At 40.2% G+C, this 21,441-nt stretch overlaps 2 protein-coding genes across 3 annotated transcripts in view; one reads left to right on the forward strand and one right to left on the reverse strand.

Annotated features, from left to right (window-relative positions):
* Positions 1-74: 74 nt before the first annotated feature.
* CNIH4 (cornichon family member 4) lies at positions 75-8,529 on the reverse strand. Of its 2 annotated transcripts, XM_065679790.1 has the most exons (5): positions 8,173-8,399; positions 6,670-6,738; positions 5,557-5,669; positions 836-976; positions 75-278 (listed from the first exon to the last, which is right to left on the reverse strand). In XM_065679790.1, exons 1-5 carry the CDS (start codon positions 8,239-8,241, stop codon positions 251-253), a joined length of 420 nt encoding a protein of 139 aa, XP_065535862.1. In that variant the 5' UTR covers positions 8,242-8,399; the 3' UTR covers positions 75-250. The 2 variants fall into 2 exon arrangements, with proteins under 2 accessions (XP_065535862.1, XP_065535863.1); XM_065679791.1 differs by lacking the exons at positions 6,670-6,738; positions 8,173-8,399 and adding an exon at positions 8,463-8,529.
* The window catches only part of NVL (nuclear VCP like), a 42,198-nt gene continuing 29,092 nt past the window's right edge, over positions 8,336-21,441 (forward strand). Inside the window, exons 1-12 of the mRNA XM_065679787.1 lie at positions 8,336-8,724; positions 10,818-10,891; positions 11,857-11,909; positions 11,996-12,092; positions 12,980-13,034; positions 13,554-13,820; positions 15,406-15,532; positions 15,807-15,883; positions 16,167-16,301; positions 18,548-18,649; positions 20,489-20,606; positions 21,078-21,222. Of these exons, the coding sequence (XP_065535859.1) occupies positions 8,668-8,724; positions 10,818-10,891; positions 11,857-11,909; positions 11,996-12,092; positions 12,980-13,034; positions 13,554-13,820; positions 15,406-15,532; positions 15,807-15,883; positions 16,167-16,301; positions 18,548-18,649; positions 20,489-20,606; positions 21,078-21,222 (1,307 nt within the window). The 5' untranslated portion in view covers positions 8,336-8,667. The remainder of the gene's footprint in view (positions 8,725-10,817; positions 10,892-11,856; positions 11,910-11,995; positions 12,093-12,979; positions 13,035-13,553; positions 13,821-15,405; positions 15,533-15,806; positions 15,884-16,166; positions 16,302-18,547; positions 18,650-20,488; positions 20,607-21,077; positions 21,223-21,441) is intronic.

Below are 21,441 nucleotides of genomic sequence, written 5' to 3' on the forward strand. Positions count from 1 at the left end.
CAAGAATTTCATCTTAGAGAAGCAGCAGCTCCAGCAGTTGTAAAGGAACAAAGACAAGTGCTACACAGATCCAATGTCTTTTGAAAATATTTTATGTTAAAAATACAGAAAAAAATATTTCTTGTCCAAAGAGGTAAAATATACTGCACGATGACACTGATTTAGGTATGGTCAGAAGGTGTCTGTGGCTCCACAACCAGTCACTGGAGTGATGACCCAATTTGGCAGCTAACGGTTCTTTTTCAACTTCTCAATCATTTATCAAAGCCAGAATCATACTGTGACAAAACAGAAAACATGACACCAGTGGATTACTGAGGCACGTGCAAGTAGCAACAGCTATTGCCTTCATGAGAGAATTGTGCTTGATTCTGAAATGCAAAGTCAAGGCAACTGCGCTCTGTGCTTTACTCACGAAGACAAGGACTGCAGAAGTACTACTGCCGCACAAGAGCAGTAGTTGTTCTATCCCATAATAAGTGAGCCTATCACAGAACTCACCCATTTATAACTTAGCTTCTAAAACAGAACTTGTAAATTTGGTCCTCGAGATTATTTCCATTCTAAACAGGCTGCTTATTCTAGGTGCTGAAATCATGTCACCCCTTATACTGTACTCATAGATTTTTGAGATTAAGGGGTAGTCTGAACTTTCAAACGGTGGATCAGAGAATAAAGGCACATAATGAGCCTGCAGACAGTTGTCAGAATACATTATTGAGGCTTAGGCAGGATGCAAGACACAAATACCAGCAATTACCATAGCAGAATAGAGGAGATAAAAATAGCTGGCAGACAATTCCTTTGTTCCTTGGGAGCAATTTTTGCAACTAACCTGTAAAGGTACATGAAGAAACACAGCAGATGAAAGCCTAGTTTAATCATGGCTTCCTTCATGTGTGATTTCAGTTGTCCTCGGTTATGGATCTCTGTGGGGTCAAATACCCCCATGTTTCCACATGGCACCATAATGTACCTGAAAGTTTAAGAAGAAAGAAACCAAAACAGAAGTATAGTCATCAAAATATTAGGGAGTGTAGAGTAAGGGGAACAGGAGAGCTTGCACAGAAGGGACTTCCATCTGAAGAGTTGTTTCACAGTCCAACATAAGGGAGCTCTTTAATTCCACTTCAGTTTCAGGTTATTGTGTGAATTTCTGCCACTACAACCCACCATCAAACAGGACAAAAAGTACTAAATGCATCAGCCCAACATCCCATGTGTAAATGGGAGAGTTTCCAGGCAATAGCTGATTCCAGTTTGTTTTCATTGCTGTTCATGGTTAATTGGTGTTATGATGGAAATGTCCACCCCCAGTGGAAAGATGCATTAAATGAAATGGATTGGAAAAGATTCAATTTAGCTAAGAATTTAGCTAATAAATTATTTATTTAGCAGAAAACCCCACATAGATAATCACAAACGCCAGTGGTCAAATGAGACAGCATAGAAGAGACAAAACGTGTATTATTCCCATCTTTGTCACAACCATCCTGTGTTATCTCAGCAGAGACATTGAGGCTAACAAGGTGAGAGACTGGGCAGGACTGAAGAAGCTAATTGCCGCTGTCTAAACCCACATAAGAACAGAAGTTGAGTAAAACAAAGTGAAATGGAAGCAAAACAGTAACACCAGCAAAGCACATGTTTATGTCCTGTGAAAATTCGACAAGCAGCATGTTCTTTTGTCATAAGCATTTCTCAGGGCAGCAAATGCAAGCGTGTGAAGTTCTCATTCCAGCTGAACTCCGTCTAGAATAGTGTTATTAGTATTCCACTTCAGTGTCATACAGGCTCTACCTTCCTGAAATAATACTCTTTCTACACATGAATTTAACTCCTCATCTTTCACCCACAGCAAAAGCAAGCTTTCAGAACAGAAAGCTTCTTCATTTTCTGTATATACTCAAAGAATGGCACCACTTGTATTCGAAAAGGCACTCCCCACCTCTCACAACATTCATCTCAATAACAGAAGGGGAAGGAAGGGAACAAGAAACAGGGGTGGTTTATGGCAGCAGCAGGAGACAAGATAAAACCAAACCAACCAACCAAAACCATACAACCAACCAAAACCCATTAAGACCACAGTATTGGTCTTTCTTTCACAGAGGCATTAAGAAGCACTGCAGTATATGTGACTAATAACAAATTCAATTATGCCCCATTAGAAATAGTTCATGTGAAATAATCACAATTTGAAAGTCTCTTCTAAATGTGACGTTTTAAGTGATTGTTCTATTTTTAGTACTATAACGCAAATTATTGTCCATTTACTGGGAATGTAATGCGTTTTATTGGAATAAAAGGAGGAATATAAGTTTCCTGTATCAATTTATCCTAAATAAAGCACAGTTTTCTAATGTCCCTAGGAAATGAGTGCCATAAAGGTAGTATTTATTAATTCTGCTTTTTAAGAAGAACATTGATAACACCTAAATGATGCAACTTAATTGTGGAACCTGGGAGGTAATTCCACCAAGAGGCCCACAAGCCAGTACAGCTTATATATCTCAGGAACTTCAGTCATGGACACAAGGATGCCAGATGCTAACAAACCCAACATAAGCCCATTGTTTTACTCTAAACAGCAAAAAACTTGTGCAGCAAAGCCACACAGAACAAGAAAATTGTCAGCTTTAGTGAATATATACAGTGATGCCTTCAGGATCTCCATTCAGTGGAAGCTGCTGCCACAGCAACAGGACATTTGCCTCTAGATTACATAATTTCAAAAGGGATGTGGAAGTTCTGGTCAAAATTTTCATTGTATTTTTAAGATTACTCTTTTTTAACTCCTTCAGTTTTGAGAGGGGTATGATTTCCTTAAAGACATGGCAAAATCACATTATTTGGACCTATTGTCTAAAGCAGGTCTACACAGCAAAGATGAAAAGGAAGCGTTCAAAGTTGATTTCTTTCTTATCTACTCACATTCTACATTTCCTTTGTAGTTTTTGTTTCTTTTACATAATAGCAGGTCTAAGAAATATTTAAGAACTAAAAAAAAAAAATCTGTTTTCAAATATGATTCAATTTCAAATAAGCTGCTTCAATATCTGGTTTTAAAACAAGGACATTGTAAGGCAAAACTGTGTCTCACTGGGGACTGTGTAAGACACTAGGAAATTCAGCAAAAAATAAACCAAGTTAGCACCTGAGTATGCTGAACAAGAAGGCTCAGCAGGATGTTACAATAAACATGCTGCAACTTTAGAAGTCTCCCTTGATGCTGTTTTTGACCAATTTATCCTCCCTGGGATTTGTTTTTGGTGCCCCTTTCACAAAACCCTCTCTACCCTTACTGAAATCATTGAGACAACTGGTTAAATTAAGCCAGCACTGCCTATAACCACCATTCACTCATCAAGATTAAGCAGGCTTTGAAGGGAAGAGATAAGGGAAGGGATTATTATCCTACCTTTCTCTCTACTATCACTTAGATATACTACAAAGCACAGACTTCTTCAATCTCAAAAGTACAAGTATTTACATTTCTGTACTCCTCTTGGAACAGAATTATTATCTTAAACCTTTCTGAATTCATGTGCAGCAAAAGACTCCAGAGATTGGTCCATGAGATACTATAACATATGAAGAAGATTCAAACATATTGAGCTGATGCTGGAAGAGTACAGCTCATGATAATAGGTTCACACTTCATCTGTTCCCACATAATCCTAGTTTAGTAAAAGATACCTTCTCCTCTCATCCGTGTATTCAAGACTACTTTACAGTCCACCATTATTCTGACTACCAGATGTTTAGTCCATTGAACACTGGGTGAAATTTAAGTTCTGTCCCAAATCATCACATTTCCTCTATAATACTAAAAACCACACTTGCTTTTGCAGACCTCTAAGTCTTTCACTATGGATGGGATAGTCCAGGCAATCCATGTGGGTGAAACTCCTTAATCCTCAGAAAGAAAGCAGGATTAGCAATACAGATTTAACATTTTGACTGCTTGTGGCAGGACAGGAGAAGTATCATACTGTCATATTCATATATTGCCTGCACAGCACCCCTAGAATTAAGAAAACAGTCCTGGATTTAGGATACTCAGAATGTCTACCCCATGTATGACAAACATAAAATGAGAGCTGACAGTTCAAAACAGCAGCCAAGGCTTACTGCCTGAAGTGTGGAAACAGAAATAACTGTATCTTCTCAAATTCTCTCTGACCAGGTTTACAAGGGAAGGCAAGTGGCTGCTTTAAACATTATCAGTAAGCAAAAGGAAGCAGGGAAGGGATAACCAGTACAAGAGCTCTTCAAAGCTTCAAAGAAAATTAATTCCCTCCAAGTGTCTCTGTAGAAAGAGTCTAGCCTAAATGAAACAAGAAATGCAAACTCCATACTTGTCAGAAGATACCAAAGGGAATACCGGTCATTTTGTGCAACTAGTCAGTGTTTAATACAGCTGTACATACAGATGGCCAAACAGAACTATCCCTGTTGCATTTAGGCAGTATTTGTTTATTAAGCATACAAATTCTACTATGTCTCATGGTACTCCAGCTCAGAAACATTTGAAGGCTTTGCTCTCAGTTCTGTAGATAACAAGGGTGATAAATGCATGGTTATTTTGTCCAAGAACAACAAGGTCCTCAACTTCATTTTTTAGTGAGAGCTATGAAACATCATTTGATTTTATCAGCAACTCAACCCATCCCCGCAAACAGTTAGCCCTAGCAGGTTCAGGAAAACAAGAATTACAGCAACTTTTTATACCTATATCTTAAACATTTGGTCTTTTGGACTTCCTGTACTATAGTGATTAGTGATAAATTGCAACAAATCCACATCCAGTTTTTATTAGCACAGCACTGGTAAAGATTCAGTTCTCTGCACATCAGATGACACAAAATAAAAAGAACATTTTTGAACCACCAACCCCAGTGTTGCCATGTGGAAACCCCTACTGACGATAAACCATTCCAAAGCCATGGATGACCCAGTATATAAAGACCAGTAACATTAACAGTTGTCATAAGGTGAAAAGTCTGCAAACCTTTCCAGATACAAAGAGGCAAAATGGGGGACCAGAAGCAATGCAAATGAGGGCTACAGACAAGACAGCAAACGCAGGAGGGTGTGGGGGATGACACCACAGCCTGATGGTTTTACAACCATTGGCCATGCTGACCTCTATACTTTTATGCTGGTATCACTATCAGGCACGTAGACACAGCATGAAAAACATTAACTGTGTTTGCAGTACTACTTCATAATCCCGATTAGAATGACACTATTTCCTATGAACTTAGGAATGACTTGCAAATCAAGATTCCTAGGCACTAAGCAGAATGCAAGGATACTCCCTTCCAAACATCTCTACTACAGGCCAGAAGCTTCTGACCCTTCGCTGTTTGTTTTCTTGTAATTTTAAATGCAAGGAGAGGAGAGTTTTATGTTAGTTAGATCCATAAAGACTGTTGGCAGCTCAAGAACACAACTGAAACATCTTATCACAACATATTATCTACCTTCATACTACACCTGAAGCTAAACTAGTAACAAAGAAAAAAATTACACAAAACCCTTTGCACTTACCTATATATATTCCATGTTGCTACTGGCAAATTAAGGAGAAAGATGAACCAGTGCAATGAAATAAGCATTAATACTGTTACAACGGCATGGCCAATCACTTCAGGCACCACCCACTGTAGAAAGGGAAGAAAAGGAATTATATGCACAAATGTAAATTGTTTTCTGAAGAAGAGATCTATATAGAGTTATCATCTAATTCTAATCATGTAAAACTCAGGCAGAAAAATCATGGCCAAAGCATATGATTTCATCACATGTGGGGAATTTGATACCTTCAGACAAATTCCATGTGAGTTAGAATATCTTAGGGCCTGGTTTTGGGCTAACAGACATCCTTTATCCAAGTATTACAAAAGTTTCTAGAGAAGCACAGCAGCTGTTTGAACACAACTATCTTTGTTACACAAGCACTTAAGAAAGCAAGTTAAGAAATGTACAGTGCTCATTCGAAATCACTGCAGAGAACTGGATTTAGGAATGAGAGAAGCAGATCATTAAAATGTGCACAGACACAGGACATACAAGCACCCTCAGGCTTGGAACAGATAAGAAAGTTGATCAATATGAAAACTGGCATAGTCAAATTGGGTCAGCCCCTGGCAGTAACACATTTTCGCCTTTACAATATCCTGCAGCATTCTCTCTTACGCTAAGAAAGAAAACATCAAAAATCAAAGTGAGCACCATGCAGGAAGGCCATATTGATTTGGTTACAATGGTACTTTTCCTTATCATAGTAAAACTCTCTATTTTTGGAGAGAAATTATACAGAAGCATCTGAGAAAGTTGCTATAAAGATCTCAGAGTTCAGTCACAGACAGACATCCTTGGTGTGGCTTTCAAAAACAAAAGCACAGAACTTAAGAGGTCTGTGAAGAGTTAAGTCTCAGTCCTAGGAATGCAGAGTACCAAGGATCAGAGGAACAGCCTTTCCTGAGTGAATATGCAGAAAGACAGCCATCAAAAAAAGACAAGCAGACTGAAATAAAGGATATAAGCCAAATACTGCCAACTGAGGCTCTTCAGACACGCATTACACCCCTGTTGTTTGCGATGCTAAGATGAAGAGCCATTTTTTTTAAACCACATAAAATGCGAAGAAGAATAATTTACTTTATTGAGTTTTGAGCAGCACGATCTAGCATTAATGTAGTCACATTCCAAATCTGATAGTGTAATTATCTGAAGCCCAAGATGAGGAAAAATTGTATGGTAACTGGGAATACACAAAGCTTTATTTTCATCCAGTAACTTGTGGAGAGCACTCTGCTCTCAACATGCACTGTCCTGTTCTACAGCTGATCAGACAAAAGCAAATTTCACTTGGTTACAATTAACTCTGGCTTTGGGTAGCAAGTTAGGCCACATTTTATCACTAGTCCAAGTGATTTTATAACATTTTTCCTGTGGCAACTGTTGCCTAAGTGCTAAAGTTCAGTTCAACCTTAAGAACAGACCAAGAAGTCAAACTCAGTAATTTTAGTATCAGAATTATTACTACAACACTTGAAACCACAACTTGGAAGAAAAAGTTAATGCAGTTTTTAAACTCTCCTCACAATAAAGTGCACAATAGTGCAGGTTTATGAAGTGCATCTACTTTTCATTTTTACATTTACAGCAACATTGGCTGAATTCAAACTTTGCTAGAAAAGAGGGTAACGTCACTATCAAATGAACTTTCAGCAATTGAAAAAAAAGAAGACTTCAGACAGAAAAGCCCTCTAAAAAAGTCTTAGGATGTACGCGTGCACATCATTACGCTATGCCCTCTAAAGCTCAGGCTCCTTTTCTCCAAGAAAATGAAAAAGCACAAGATTTCTTGAATCCCTAGGTAAAGCCTTTACATTTTTCAACAAATAACCTGTCCTTCTAGGATTAAGTTCTTTCAAGTGCTTCTGTACTTTTTGCTATTACAAGAACTGGAGAGAATCTGAAACAGCACCAGGATAAAAGCCAATTCTCTCGTATTCAGAAAAATAAGAAAGCAAAGCCCAGTCGGAGCTTCTACATCGTAACAACGCCAGGCAGCAAAGTCCGCAGGCAAGTTTGTAATAAACAACACGGGAATTCCGTTTGCCAAGGAACTCCCAGTCTCCCAGCTGCGAGCTCACATCTGAAATCACGTAGGGTATCCTTACAGTTAAAGCTACCGCATGACCGTGTTTTACAGGCCTGTGTGGTTTGTGAGAGAGCGAAGCACGCTTTGACACCCCACCAACGCCAAGCACACGCTACTTGTGCTGAGCCACGATGGATTTTCCATGGCTCCGGGCACGCACACCCGTGGCCGCCTGCAGCCCCCCGGAGCTCCAGCTCACTCGCGCACTGGAGCACTCGCCGTTCCCCTACAACGCGGCACTCCCGTCTCTCTGAATCCTTCCCTGCCGGCTCTCTGGGGGCAGCCGCCCCGGGCACCAGCCGCCAGCGGCCATTACCGCACAGACCCTCACGTCCCGTCGCCCTCAGCCCACCGTCAGCCCGGCGGCGCCGGCCCCGCTCGCCCGCCCTCAGTGTCGCCTCAACGGGCCCGGCCCACCTCGGTCCCACCGTGCGCGGCCGCAGCCCCAACCCTGCCCACCCCGATCGCCCGCCAGCCCCGGAGAGAAAGGATACGAAGTAGACGGAAAGGAAGATGAGGGCACAGCAGTCAATGAGCGAGAAGATGAAGACCACCGACTCCATCCCGCCTCGGCCGCCGCCCTGCCGGCCGCCGTACGCCCTGTCCCCCGCCCGGACAGGGCCACGCCGTGCCGCCTAGCATGCTGGGAAATGGAGTCTCCGCCCGCTCCCCTCAGCAGCAGCGGCCGGGCGGTGGCAGCCCGGTACGTCCCGGCTCTTGGTTGAGGCGCTGCGGTGGCGGAGGGCTCACACAGCCCCAGAGGAAAGGGCACTGTGAAGCTTACTTAGCGGCCGGGCACGGAGCGAGCTGCTCCTCCGTACCGCTCTGCCGGTACAGGCCGGCGGCTCAAAGGGGACCTGCGGCGGCATGGCTGAGCCGCCCTGTCGCTGCCTGCTCGTAATTCCCGCCTAGCGGCTCTCGGCTGCCCGGCGCAGGCGAAGAGGTGGGCAGCCTCCGGTCCTGTCGGCGCGGACAGGCGGCGGGCTGCGATGCGGAGCCGGCCGGGGCACTTCGTGGACCTGCGGCTGAAGCAGCGCGTTAAGCAGGTACCGGGGCGGGCGGCGGCCCCAAGGCGGGCAGCGGCGATGGGGGCTCCCTCAGGGCTGCCTGGCTCGCTGCGCCGCTACCCCGCCTTGCGGAAAGGGTCTGGGCCATCGGCTTGCTGAGGGGTCGGAGGGAGCCGCTGAGGGTGCCAGGACGCGGCCTGGCCTCTCTGGGGTTTGGAAATGGGGGGGGTGGGTGTATTTTTTGGCATTTTGTTTCGTTTTGGTATATTCTTCATTATTTCTGATCCTGAAGCTGGCTGCAGTTTCAAATCTGAGATGAATGTCGTAGAGCCATGGAATGGTTCGTGTTGGAAGGCACCTTAAAGCTCATCCAGTTCCAACCCCTGCCACAGGCAGGGACACCTTCCACTAGACCAGGTTGCTCCAAGCTCTGTGCAGCCTGGCCTTGAACACTGCCAGGGATGGGGCAGCCACGACCTCTCTGGGCACCCTGTGCCAGCACCTCAGCAGCCTCACAGGGAAGAATTTATTCCTAATGTGTAATCTGAATCTCCCCTCTGTCAGTTTGAAGCTATTCCCCCTTGTCCTGTCCCTACAGGCCCTAAAAGCCACACTCCAGGTTTTTTATAGCCCCTTTAGGCACTGGGAGCTGTTCTAAGATCTCCCCTTAAGGAGCCTTCTCTTCTCCAGGATAAACCAGCCCAGCTTTCTCAACCTGTCTCAAAAGCAGAGGTGCTCCAGCCCCTTGGAGCATTTTCATGGCCTCCTCTGGACTTGCTCCAACAAGTTTCCATCTTTCTTATGTTGGGTGTCTCAGAACTGGATGCAGTATTCCGAAGTAGTCCAGAGAAAATGCACTCGGAGTGTTTGTAGACAAATTGGAAGTGTTTACCTTTGGAAACATGTACATCGATTATATTAATCAATGACTGAAGAAAAGGGGAAAAAATATGATTACTTCCACAATACACCTGTGAAGAGCAGGGAAAACAGTGATTCCTTCAGATGGCGCCATGCTGTGTCACACCTTCTGAAAAAGTTATGGTGACTTCGGAATTAAACATCATTTCTCTGAGTGTGTGTATAAGTACTCTGCTTCTAATTCCTTCAAATACGAGTGGCTGCTTGAGGGAAGTTGCTTTTAATTTACAAGATCACAGTGAAATTGTCTTGACTATTCTGAAGTGAGAAAGGCAGCTGGACTTATGGTGGGCTTAATTCTTTTCCGTAGGTCAGTAGTTGCTCATGGGTGACAGGAAGTGTCACATCACTTAAAAAAGGAATTCTGAATTTAATATTAAGCAGATTGATTTTAAATAGAGGTATTGATTTAAATGAGATTTTGAAGTTGTTCTTGCTGCACCCTTTGTAATGCCGTATCTTTTAGGGACATTCAGTCTCCTTTTTCTAAGAAGGAAAATCCGCCATCAGGGGGTTGGAACCAGGTGATTTTTAAGCTCCCTTCAAACCCAGACCATTCTGTGCTTTGGTGATTACCGTGTTGAAACTTCTTCTTGCTCCTAATTTGGAGAGTGGGGAGAGAAAGCAAATGGACTCCAGTTGCACTTGAAATTTTGTACATTTTCTTGCACTTTCATAACTGTGGTTTGAAAATGGGTTGGATCAGCTGCTGTCAGAAAGAAAAAAAAAGGAAAAGCTTTATAGAATTCACTGTAATTTACTTTTCTAGAGCATTCATTGAAACATCTTGTAAAGATTAAAGTTTTTATTATAACAGTATCCATGCTAACTGATGTAGATTATTTCATTAATGTAGGAGACCTAAACCCAGAAGGAGGTTAACTGAGAGAAACCAAGAACTTTAGAAGGATTGACAATAAGATAGCATGTGGGTTACAAAGTCACCTTTCTTACTAAATAAAAACAATGGCATTGCACCAGCAGAGATCATGGAAGCGCCAAAATACAGTGTGCTACTTTGCCCTCTGTGTCTGAATAAGCTTTCCTGTTTCATTGGGAAATACTGTCTAGTGTGTTCCAAGGCAATTCAAAGCTGTTTTCAATTTTCACTTCTAAGAAGAGTAGAGTTTAAAGTAGGCATATTTGATCTATTTGTTCTAGTGAAGTGATTGACAAAGATTTCATTTGCTGCTTACAATTCTTCATTTCAGTATCTCGCAAGTAGTAAATGTGGCCAGTATGTTGACATTGGAATCCTAGCATCTGATTTGCAGAAAACCTACAGGTGAGCAAAGATTTGTACTTTAGCAGTGTTTCCATCTGCTGATTTATCTGGTAACTCGTATTTTATTAATGCACTGGCATTGCAAGATCTAGTTGTGGTTTGTTTTTTGTGAGCTGCTTTTTTTTGTTTTAATTAAACAGCTACAGATGTATTACAGCATGTTGGTCCTTACCCTCAGTGAGCTGAAATGTTAGGGAAACTAACACTTTGGTGCAGGCAGATGGGGGAGATAGAGGTTTCAGCAAGACACTAAATCTTGCTCAGATGCTCAGCAGGATGGTCAGTCTTGCCTAATTAATTTTAGGCTGATATGGGTGGGAGCAAGGTTGTGTGTCAGCAGGTCATTGGTGGCTGTGGGGGTTAATGAAGGTGGAGAATTATATTCATTCATGTTTGTGTGTTCTCTTTGTGCCTTGTTAGAGAAAGGGAGCCAAACCCTTTGCTTAGGATGCTTACAGGTCTTGGGGTTTTGTTTTGGTTTTCTACTTTCAGCAATTTTATAAAAGCAAATAGATAAAATATACCCTCAGTAAGAGAAGGTAAAAGGTTGATGGTTTTTGTTTGCATTTAAGGGTGCTCATTGAATCAGATTTTCTTAGAGCGACCATTATTGATCAGCACAGTTATTCCTCCCTGGACTATCCTTCCTAGTCCTGTGTTCGTGTAGAATCCAGTGTGATCATTTGTATGTTGCTACTTCTCTGTACCTAAAGCTAAAAAGGATCTTGACAGTGTTAACTAAACATCCGTTTAGAGACCAGTATAGTTTAGTGCTTTTTTTTCATCCCAGTGATTCAGCTGTTCCAGGCTTAAGACAAAACAATCGTGTTCACATAGTTGGTTTTTAATAACAGCTTCTATAAAAGTTGCTTTTCAACTTACAATGTATTTTTTTCCTCTAAAAATGACACTGTATTGGGGGAAGAAGCAGTTGGTGTGACCTGTTTATTTTGGTTTTTTTTCAGTGCAGACTATGGACGAAGAAAACGAAATGCTTTTAGAATACAAGTCGAAAAAGGTAGTTCTGTTAGTATTATGTCTAAAATCAAATTCTTTGAGTATGCTTTGGCTGTTTTTTTAACATGTTTGAACCTTTCCTTTCAGTGTTTGGAATAATCAGTAATGAAAAAGAACGTGAAGATTTAGCAGGTTTAGAAGCTGAACATGTGGCAAAAAGAGCAAGACAGCAAGAGAAAAACGAGTAAGAAGAATTTTTAACATTAGATTACTTTAATAAAACCATTAGTATTATGACTTCTTTAAAACTTTCTTTCTGCGTATTATTAAATTTTGGTAGCTTTAAGGTTACAGCCAGATCTTTGATTTCCCATAGGCCTGTCTTCATCAGAGATTAGCTGTAGTGAATGGAAGCACTTTTTTCACTGAAGACAAGCAGATACTAGAACCAGTCACAATTTTTCTGTTATGGGGATCATATAGCCCTCAATTAGTGGATAACCTTGGGGCTTTCTCGATAGTTTTCCACAACAGGCCCCAGTCCTCATGTAATTCAGTTCCTAGTTTTGTTTTGTGTTTAAACTTTCTGGGGTGAGAGGGACATTAACTGAATCTGAGAGAAAAGGCTACAAGATAGCCTATTCAGAGTAAATCGCCACTGGATCTGAGGTTTCCTGACTCCCAGTTCTGCATAGTCTCATGGACCATTCTGGTTTCTCTAACCTTTGATAGATATTAAGGGTCTCATAGGAAATTAGGATATGGTTGTCAGAAGAACTAGTCCAGTACGGCAGTGAAGTGCTCATACTTCCCTTGCGCCAGCACTGGAGATTGTGTTATCTCTTTGTGAACTGAATCAGATTGATCCTATACCAGTTTTTTTTAGGGCAGTCTTTCAGCCAGGTTGCGAAGTTGATCCAACTTGTGGCAGACTTGGAAAGGATGTGGTTTTTAACTCTTCACGGGAGTAAATTTAGAGCATACAAGTCAGGGATTTTTCTCCAGTCTTAGGCTACATATCATGGGTATCGGGAACCACATTGTAGAAATTGCATTGTTTTGTTCTGTGGGTGTCTCCTTTGCAGTTCTGCTCTGATACCCTAATAGTTTTTGTCTTCCTTCCATGTAAAGGACTGCAGGAAGTGCCACAGATGACTCTGATTATGATGATTATCCAGAAGATCTAGTAAGTTGTATTTTATTATAATTGTATGTATTTGCATAACACACAATTCTGTGTTGTGAAATTGCAATGCACTTGGAGAGCTTAAAAATGAAGGTGAGGTAAAGTCAGAGTTGGCAATTCCAACTGAGAACCTGTAGAACTGAAAGGAGTCTGTTTTCTGAAGAAGGAAGAATCTGTAGTGGGGAATCACTTCGTAAGAACGCATGCTGGGGGCCTGAAAGACTTAGCTATGGAATGAATGAAATGATTGAAGGAACTGACATACTGTTGCTAAAAGAGGTGACTATCAATTAACAGGGGTCATTCAGAGTAAACTGCAAAGACTGTGCTCTCTTCAAACCAGCAGATGCAGTTTTATATGCCGTTGTTTGCTTTGCAGGGGAGTGGGTTGGAAGATGCATGGCTACTTTATCCATCAGGGATAATGCTGAATGTTGTCTATGAAATACTTTTCGTTGGCCTCAGTATAAATAATCCAAGTTATAACCTGTGTATTTTCTTTTAAAATGCATTTTTCAGTCTACAAATCACATGAACAGTTCCCTGCTGAGCTTATACAAGAAAGGAAATCCTGATTCTGTTCCAACCACTCCAAAAAATGAACCAATGGAAACCCCGCCTCCTGTACAAGCAGCATCCCAGACAAGAGCCTTCTCATCAGGAGCAAGAGTTGAAACACTTATCTCTGAGGGTGGCTGGTTCATTGATAAAACTCCATGTGGAAAAGACTTTTTCATTGACCTTTCTGAAGATGGAGGAGGAGATGAAAAGAAAATGATTTCTGAGGTATTGTGTTCTACAAACCCAATGTCATTTAAGTAGAAAGTATGAAGATAATTTCCTGTGTAATTTGTCAGGCTTTCGAAGGGTGATACTAAGGTCAGACCATCTTTCTCTCTGGATTTTTAAAATGCATTATTTTAATTACAAGCATGCATGTGTTTAAAGGTAGTGACCATATTAAATAGAAAGGGAAGACTGGCTTCAACTCAGTGAAATACTTCCTTTTAGCTTGGTTTCTGAAGAAGGAAGGGCTTAGCCTATTGTTTTGCCTTGTCAAAAGTGATTTTTGAACCTTATGGGCCATTTCAAGTGTGTTTGTTTGAGAGGTAAAAGAGTCACTTGTCAAAAGCGATTTTTGAACCTTATGGGCCATTTCAAGTGTGTTTGTATGAGAGGTAAAAGAGTCACAAAATTATAACTTTCCTCACCATTTTTTGAGGTAGAGGTAGTGCTCAGTATTAGAGAGATCCAGATTAATGCCCCTACTTAGAGAAAGGTTAGCAGAACTTAGCTGTTATTTATTTCGTTTGCAGTGACCAGCCTAACTAGTCAGGAAGCATGTGGCTTGCTGTAGTCATGGCACATGGTCTCCTTTAGCTAGTGGTTAAGTCTTAGAGCATGGGAAAAGCTGAAATCGTTTGGATGGACAAGAGTTGGGGAAGTTGAAGGGAAATTGCATTGATTTATAAAGCAGTTAGAAGTAGGTCCTACTCCGCATCCAGACATATTGGCTACTTTGTGATTCCTCTCCTCCCACCCAATGTTTTTATCTTATTTAGGAAAAAAACACCCAGATTTGTTTAGCTGTTGAAATTTTTCCATTTGTGCATGGGAGATAACACACATTGTTTGGCTGACCAGATGTTTTGGCAGGATTCTCTTTTTTTATGTGAAGGAAGAGCTACGTTTATATCCACCTTCGTAACTGCACAACAAAGTACTTGCTGAACAGGCAGATTTGAGACATCATCCCTTTGTCCTAGTAGTACTGTGTCCTCTTACATAGAGAAATTGAAAAAAAAGGGAGATCTTCAAATTGTAAAATGTTTGCAATACTGTATACTGAAAAACATACAAAACCCTTTCATCAAAGAACCTCCTTTTTCTTTGTTTTCTCCTGTTATTAGTAATTTTCTTTCACAAAGTTAATTTATGTCAGCACTGAATAATATTTTCTTACAGCCACTCATGACTTACTAGTAATAAAAATTGTTTCCATTGGGGTTAATATATTCATATAGGTGTATTCATCCCCAAAGTGGATTGCTTTATGGTATGCAAATAACTGGTGTCTGATTTTGGTTAGTGGTTTGGGGTGAGGGAAGGTGTTTGGGGATTTTTTGCTTCGAGGTATGTACTCTTAGCAAAAAATGACTGCTATAACTGAACCTTTTAAAAATGGCTGATCTTCAGTAAAAAAAAAGGCTTTTCTACAAAAAGAAGGGATTGAATTCCTGCCTTGCTTCTCTTTATTTATATAATATGTGTAAGATAATCATCATAGACACACACTTTGTCCTTTTAAGTATTTGCAGAAATTCACTGACTTGCAAGGCTTTGTATATTTAGTTCTGGGTTTATGCCCTAGAAATCAACAGAAGTGTCTGTCTTCGAGAGTGAAAGAAAGAAGACAAAGGGTAAGAGAGCAAAAAGAAAAAAAGAAGAACTTCCAGATGTAGATGAAGAGATTAATTCCGTCTTGCTTAAAGAGAAAGGTGAGAAGTTACTTTCAGGGTGTTACTCCAAACAGAGAGTGTTTGACTGTGGAATCCATTACTAGAGAAGTATTTTCTGAGTGTCCTCAAGCATTTATTTTTTTAAGAAATTTAGCCTTAACATTGTACTAAAAATACAGTCCTTTGTCTGCTACCACAAAATAGTACTATTCCATGTACTTAGCTAATTGTTTAGCCTGAGTACTTTTTTGTTCGGTGTTAGTAATTATTATTATGCCATGTCTAAATTTGCGTGACTTTTTCTCCTTAACAGTTAGAAGTAAGGCACCAGAGCTTTACCACCCTTCGGTGAAGTTTGAGGATGTAGGAGGCAACGATGGAACTTTAAAGGTTTGTGAAAATTTTATTTGTGGGGCACAGAATGCACTGAATAAAATGTCAGATGAAAAATGATAAAGAAGAAATCTGACAGAATTCATCTGCATGGTGCTGAGAGCAGCTGTCTGTACCAACAGCAACGAAGTGTTTTTTCCCTTTGATTAATCTTGCTGAAAGCAGTCACTGAAATTATGTTAATGAACAGAATTTGCTTTATTTTTCCCTGCCTATGATATTAGCAATCTGTAATACTAATTGCTGCAATTTAGATGGAGGTCTCCCTTGTTCTTAACAGGAAATATGCAAGATGCTCATTCATGTCCGTCACCCTGAAGTCTATAAGCACTTAGGTGTGGTTCCGCCTCGGGGTTTTCTTTTACATGGACCACCAGGATGTGGAAAGACACTACTTGCACAGGCAATTGCTGGGGTGAGATAGCTTTAAATTTACAGTTTCTTCTTTTTCTTCTTTTTCTGAATTATACTTAGAGAAAAAATATAATTCTCCTTCATAGAATCATAGAATGGTTTGTGTTGGAAAGGACCTTAAGATCATCTAATTCCAACCCCCTGCCGTATGGGCAGGGACGCCTCACACTAGACCATATTGCCCAAGGCTCTCTCCAACCTGGCCTTGAACACCACCAGGGATGGAGCATATCATGATAAACTAGATCTTTCTTCTTTTTTGTCTCTTTTCTCTCCTTTCAATCTTAGTCTATAGCACATTCATCTTTGCTTAAATTCTCTCTGAATCTTTACTTGACAGAACCTCATATATAAAGAGGGGACATAGTGACAAGCTTTTATGTTGGATTTACTTGTTTTGAGGCATTCTGAGGATGGCAATATAGACATGGGTATTGAGAAGGCTATATATAGAAGATACTTTTAGTTAAATTTACCATAGTGTTTTAATCGTAGACTGAACCTTGCCATCTTTTATGAGGCATTATGTTGATTCTGTTGAGTGGCATCCATTGAACAGTGATTTCTGAATTTCAAAACTGGATATTGCCTTGCCTGTGTCAAGCTAACAATTTCAGATCATAGGGGACAGTATTGGTGTTAATAGTCAGGTGTGTGGTGAGGCTGCTGGGCTGCTATGTGCCTGTTTTGGATATAAATCTGGGGGCTATTAAGGGCTATTTGGTGCTAACCATGGACATTTCTTTAATACAATTGTTCCTTAAATGTCACAGATTATAACCTTAAATATAGATACATGGAAATTACAAACTTTTGTAGGGAAGTTGGTTTTTTTTTGAAAGAAAATATGAATGTTTACTCCTTAAATGTTATTCTGACATAATTTCAGATGTTTTCATTTAAAAGATTTGGGGTTTTTCTTTTCAGTGCTTTACTGTAAAAAGGCACCCATTGAGTGAATCTGTGCTATTTAATGATTCAGTGGGTATTTGTATCCTAGAAGGGTACTAAATTTGGGGAAAGAACCATGACACAAGTGGAAAAATGTTCAGAGATGAGATAAAAAGATGTGGAAAGTCTGGAGAGGGTCCAGAGAAGGGTCATAAACATGATCAAAGGACTGGGAACCTGCCATGTGAGGGGAGGCTTGAAAGATCTGGGTTTGCTCAACCTTGAGAAAAGAATGCTCATGGAAGACCTTATCACCATGTTCCGGTATGTAAAGGATGGCTATAAAGAAGATGGAGACTCCCTTTCTACAAGGAGTCACATGGAAAAGAGGAGGGGTGATGGGTGCAAGTTACTTATGGGGAGATTCAGTTTGGGAAGTTTTTCATAGTGAGAACAATCAGCCATTGGAATGATTCCCCAGGGCAGTGATGGGTTCCCCAGTGCTGGATACTTTTAAGATTCAGCTGGACAGGGCACTAGGACATCTTTTCTAGACTGTTCTTGCAAAGAAAGGTTGGACCAGATGGTCCTTGAGATCCCTTCCAACCTGGGATTCTATGATTCTGTGATAAATTGAATGACTAATTTTTCAATATGAGATTTTCAATAGTGCTGTTTAAGGCAAATTATCTCCTCCGAGCCTCATGTGCCTTTGGTGGCCTTGATTTGGATAAGTTAGGATTATTTTTTAATATATATATGTGTAGTTCAAAGGGCTTGAAATAGGCTGCCACTACCTATAGCACTGCTGTGCTACAGTCTATCAAAGTTACAATTTTACTTACTTTAAAGAGCACAAAAACATGGGCTTGAGCTTTACAAGTATCTTACTGTATGCTCCTCAGATGTTTATGGAGCAAGTTTGAGGGAACCAAACCTGGTGGAGGAGATCTCTTTCTTCCACACTGCTAAGCAATGCTTTTCACAGATGGAAATAGGCAATTTTCTCAAGAAGGGAGCCCAAGCATGCACTGAAGTATATGTGTTGTGAAGGACTGGGTTGGGTACCAAGGTGCAAAGCTATTTGACAGTGCAATTGTTCTCTAACTGAATTAGGAAAACCTGGTTTTTATATCCATTTCTGTTCACTTGGCCAAATGGCACAGACCCATTTTTAAATTGGAGGATACTACTCATCTGTTCTTTAAAGCTCTTTAAGATTTAGTCTTAATTAAATAATCTTTAGGCATAAAAGATGTCATACTGGAAAATATCTGTCCTCTAGGACAGCCAATATTTCTAACCTCTAGATATATCATACAATACATGATATTGTATGTTCCTTGTCTTTTTCAGGAACTTGAGCTCCCGATGCTGAAAGTTGCAGCAACAGAGGTGGTGTCTGGAGTGTCAGGGGAGTCTGAGCAGAAACTGAGAGAACTGTTTGAGCAGGCTGTGGTGAGACACTGAACTGTTTTTCCTTTTCTTTGTAGGGATTCATACTTTATTGCTGTGGTATGAATTTGAGTGAAGATTAGTGAGTGAATCTTTATACTGCTGCACACAAGTCATAGTGTCTCCCCTTCTGTGACTAGAATTCCATTGTACTAAGTCTCATGCTGTCATAGAACACAAAGATCACTGTTCTGAAATCTTGGCCAAAGATAGTTCATCATATCAGTGTAAAGGGATCATCATAAATTATTTGCCTATTTGGAGCTGCTTGGCTTGATACATAAAAATAGGGAAGAGCAGTTCACTGTACTCTTTTATTACAACTTTTTTTGCTGTTTTTATCTGGCATGGGATTTGAATGAATGTGAGAGACTTAAATCTTGGGGGTTTAGGTACAAAGTATGAAATCTGGGACAAATGTGATAAGAGAACAAATCAAATTACAGCTGAAATCTTGCTTTGTTGCAATTTCCAGACTCAGTAAGAAACAGAGAGAACCAGCCAGGTTAAAACATTTGATATGTGGCTAATGTTTTATTTCATGAGGTCAGTTTTGTGTTCCTGAGCTCTGAGAGTGTTCTGGTTTTCCATCTTTATTCCATTTTTCTGCTCTCCCCTACAAATGTAGATAGGTGTTTAGAGTATGTTCCTGTAAAAAAGAATGCTAAGCAAAGCTAAACTGCTTATTGTGAAGCTGTCAGATTATTATGTTTCCAGTTCAGACTACATTTTAATTTTGAAAGCCTTATGAAGATTTTTTTAGAATAAAATTGAGTGTGATTGTACAGATTTTTTTTAGAAATAATATCTTTTGTGTGTACATTGAGGGGAGGTTGCTTTATTTTTAAAGCAACTAAATATATTGCATTAAAGATGTTTAAAAATAAAATGTGTCCTTTCTTATAGTCTTTCACGTTCACTTCCACTTAGTTTTTGTACCAGTTTTTGTGCAGGGAGCAAAGCTATGGTTGCACATTATGTATGTGCTGTGAATCTTTACAGCTTAGTTGCATTTTCTCCCTTTCGAAGTGGAGATGAATGACGACTAGATGGCGCAGTTGCCACCCGGTAACGCCGAATGCATGGGTCTGAAAATACTATTGTTTTATATTGGACTATTTTTGAAGATGATTCTAGTGTTTTCTTAAGTATTCCTCTGCACTACTAGTGCTTTTTGAGAATATGAATAATCTTACGTCCGTTAAACACTGTTCTATTAGTTACACTAATTATTCTTATGTATTAGCGTTGGCTTTTTATGAACATGAAGTACATGGAGTTTTAGAACACTTGTAGGAGTTGCTCATTACTCATTTATACTCTTTGAACAGGGTCAGGCTCTGTAGTAACCTGGAAGCTGGCAGATCATTCTTCATGACCACCTACTGCTACTTTTGTTTCGTGATATATGTCAGTATATATATAGTATATATACTAGCTCTTGAAATTCCACAGCTCTAGTGTCACTAACAAAACAAACAAAAAACAACCCAGACATTTCTTGCCTGATTTTCTTTTCTGGACTTAAGCAAGTAAGCAGTCACAACGGAGTATTTATAGAAAACATAAAGCAGCACAGAGGCAGGTTTAAATTTTAAACAATACATAGGCACATTTTGAATCTCATGCCTTAATTATTTCATAGCCTCAGTTCAGCACAGTTTCATAGTCTGGTGGCTCTCCAGATAGTCAGTAATAACAACAGAATTGTTCTAGGGCAGGCTGCTTGTACAGCAGACTTACAGTAATACTTACAACATAGAAAATCTGAATAATTTCTTTCTCTCTTGTAATGCACTCTGCTATTGTAATTCTGTAACTGTTAATAATTCTTGTTCCTAGTCCAGTGCACCATGTGTCCTTTTCATTGATGAGATTGATGCCATCACCCCAAAAAGAGAAGTTGCATCGAAGGACATGGAGCGGAGAATTGTTGCTCAGTTCCTAACTTGTATGGATGGTCAGTTTCAGGAACATCTGTACTAAGCTAAACCTTCTAATGATCAGGCTTGCTGCTTTCCTTCAGTAGTGACTTGTGGTTACTTTAGTGGAGATAGTAGTAATAATTTTTCATGTTTTGGCACAGTTTCCCTGGGGAATGGTAGGAAGATTCTAATTAATTTGAGAAAATGTTGCTGCCTTCTTTTCACAATGGTCTGTGCAGCATTACAAAAGCCTGTCTGTTGGACAGAGAGTTAAAATGGGAAAATGTGTCAAATGTCGTTTGAAATGCTTATTTTTTACTTGATTGAGCAAAATGCAAATTCTAAGTAGTGGATATAAGGATGAACAGCAGTTTAGTCTGCCTTTGGCCAGTTTATGTCTGCTGTTCTGAGTATGATTGTGTGCTGCAGAACCAGAACCCTGCTGCTATCAGGACAAAGTTGAGACAGTGGATATGAGTATTAACTTCCTTCCTTCCTTCCTTTAGATTTGAATAACGTGGCTGCCACTACCCAGGTCCTTGTTATCGGAGCAACTAACAGACCTGACTCATTGGACCCTGCACTGAGGCGAGCTGGGAGGTTTGATCGGGAAATTTGTTTGGGGATCCCAGATGAAGCAGCAAGAGAAAAGTATGTGTGTTAGAAGTTTAAGCTTCTTTTTGTTTAATTAATAAATAAGGAAATGATGTGCAAGTTAACATAAAAATTCAGGAAGTGTATTGTGTTTAGTCCTGTTTTTGCCTGTACACACTTGTGTATCAGTGTACACTGAAAAGTGCAGAAGACATTAAGTGTGCATCTATTCTTTGTCTTGGTAGCTGTGACTACATTTGGAATGGTTTCATTTCT

Source organism: Lathamus discolor, chromosome 5, assembly GCF_037157495.1.
Source record: "Lathamus discolor isolate bLatDis1 chromosome 5, bLatDis1.hap1, whole genome shotgun sequence".
NCBI lineage: Eukaryota > Metazoa > Chordata > Aves > Psittaciformes > Psittacidae > Lathamus > Lathamus discolor.

Bases quoted from the DNA above. Each gene is read 5' to 3' on its own strand.
- CNIH4 (XM_065679790.1), bottom strand. From the start codon at position 8,241: ATGGAGTCGGTGGTCTTCATCTTCTCGCTCATTGACTGCTGTGCCCTC. The intron at 977-5,556 runs GTAAGTGCAAAG...TTAAACTTTCAG, and splicing joins GCAACATGGAATATATATAG to GTACATTATGGTGCCATGTG. The intron at 279-835 runs GTTAGTTGCAAA...GTTTTGTCACAG, and splicing joins TTCTTCATGTACCTTTACAG to TATGATTCTGGCTTTGATAA.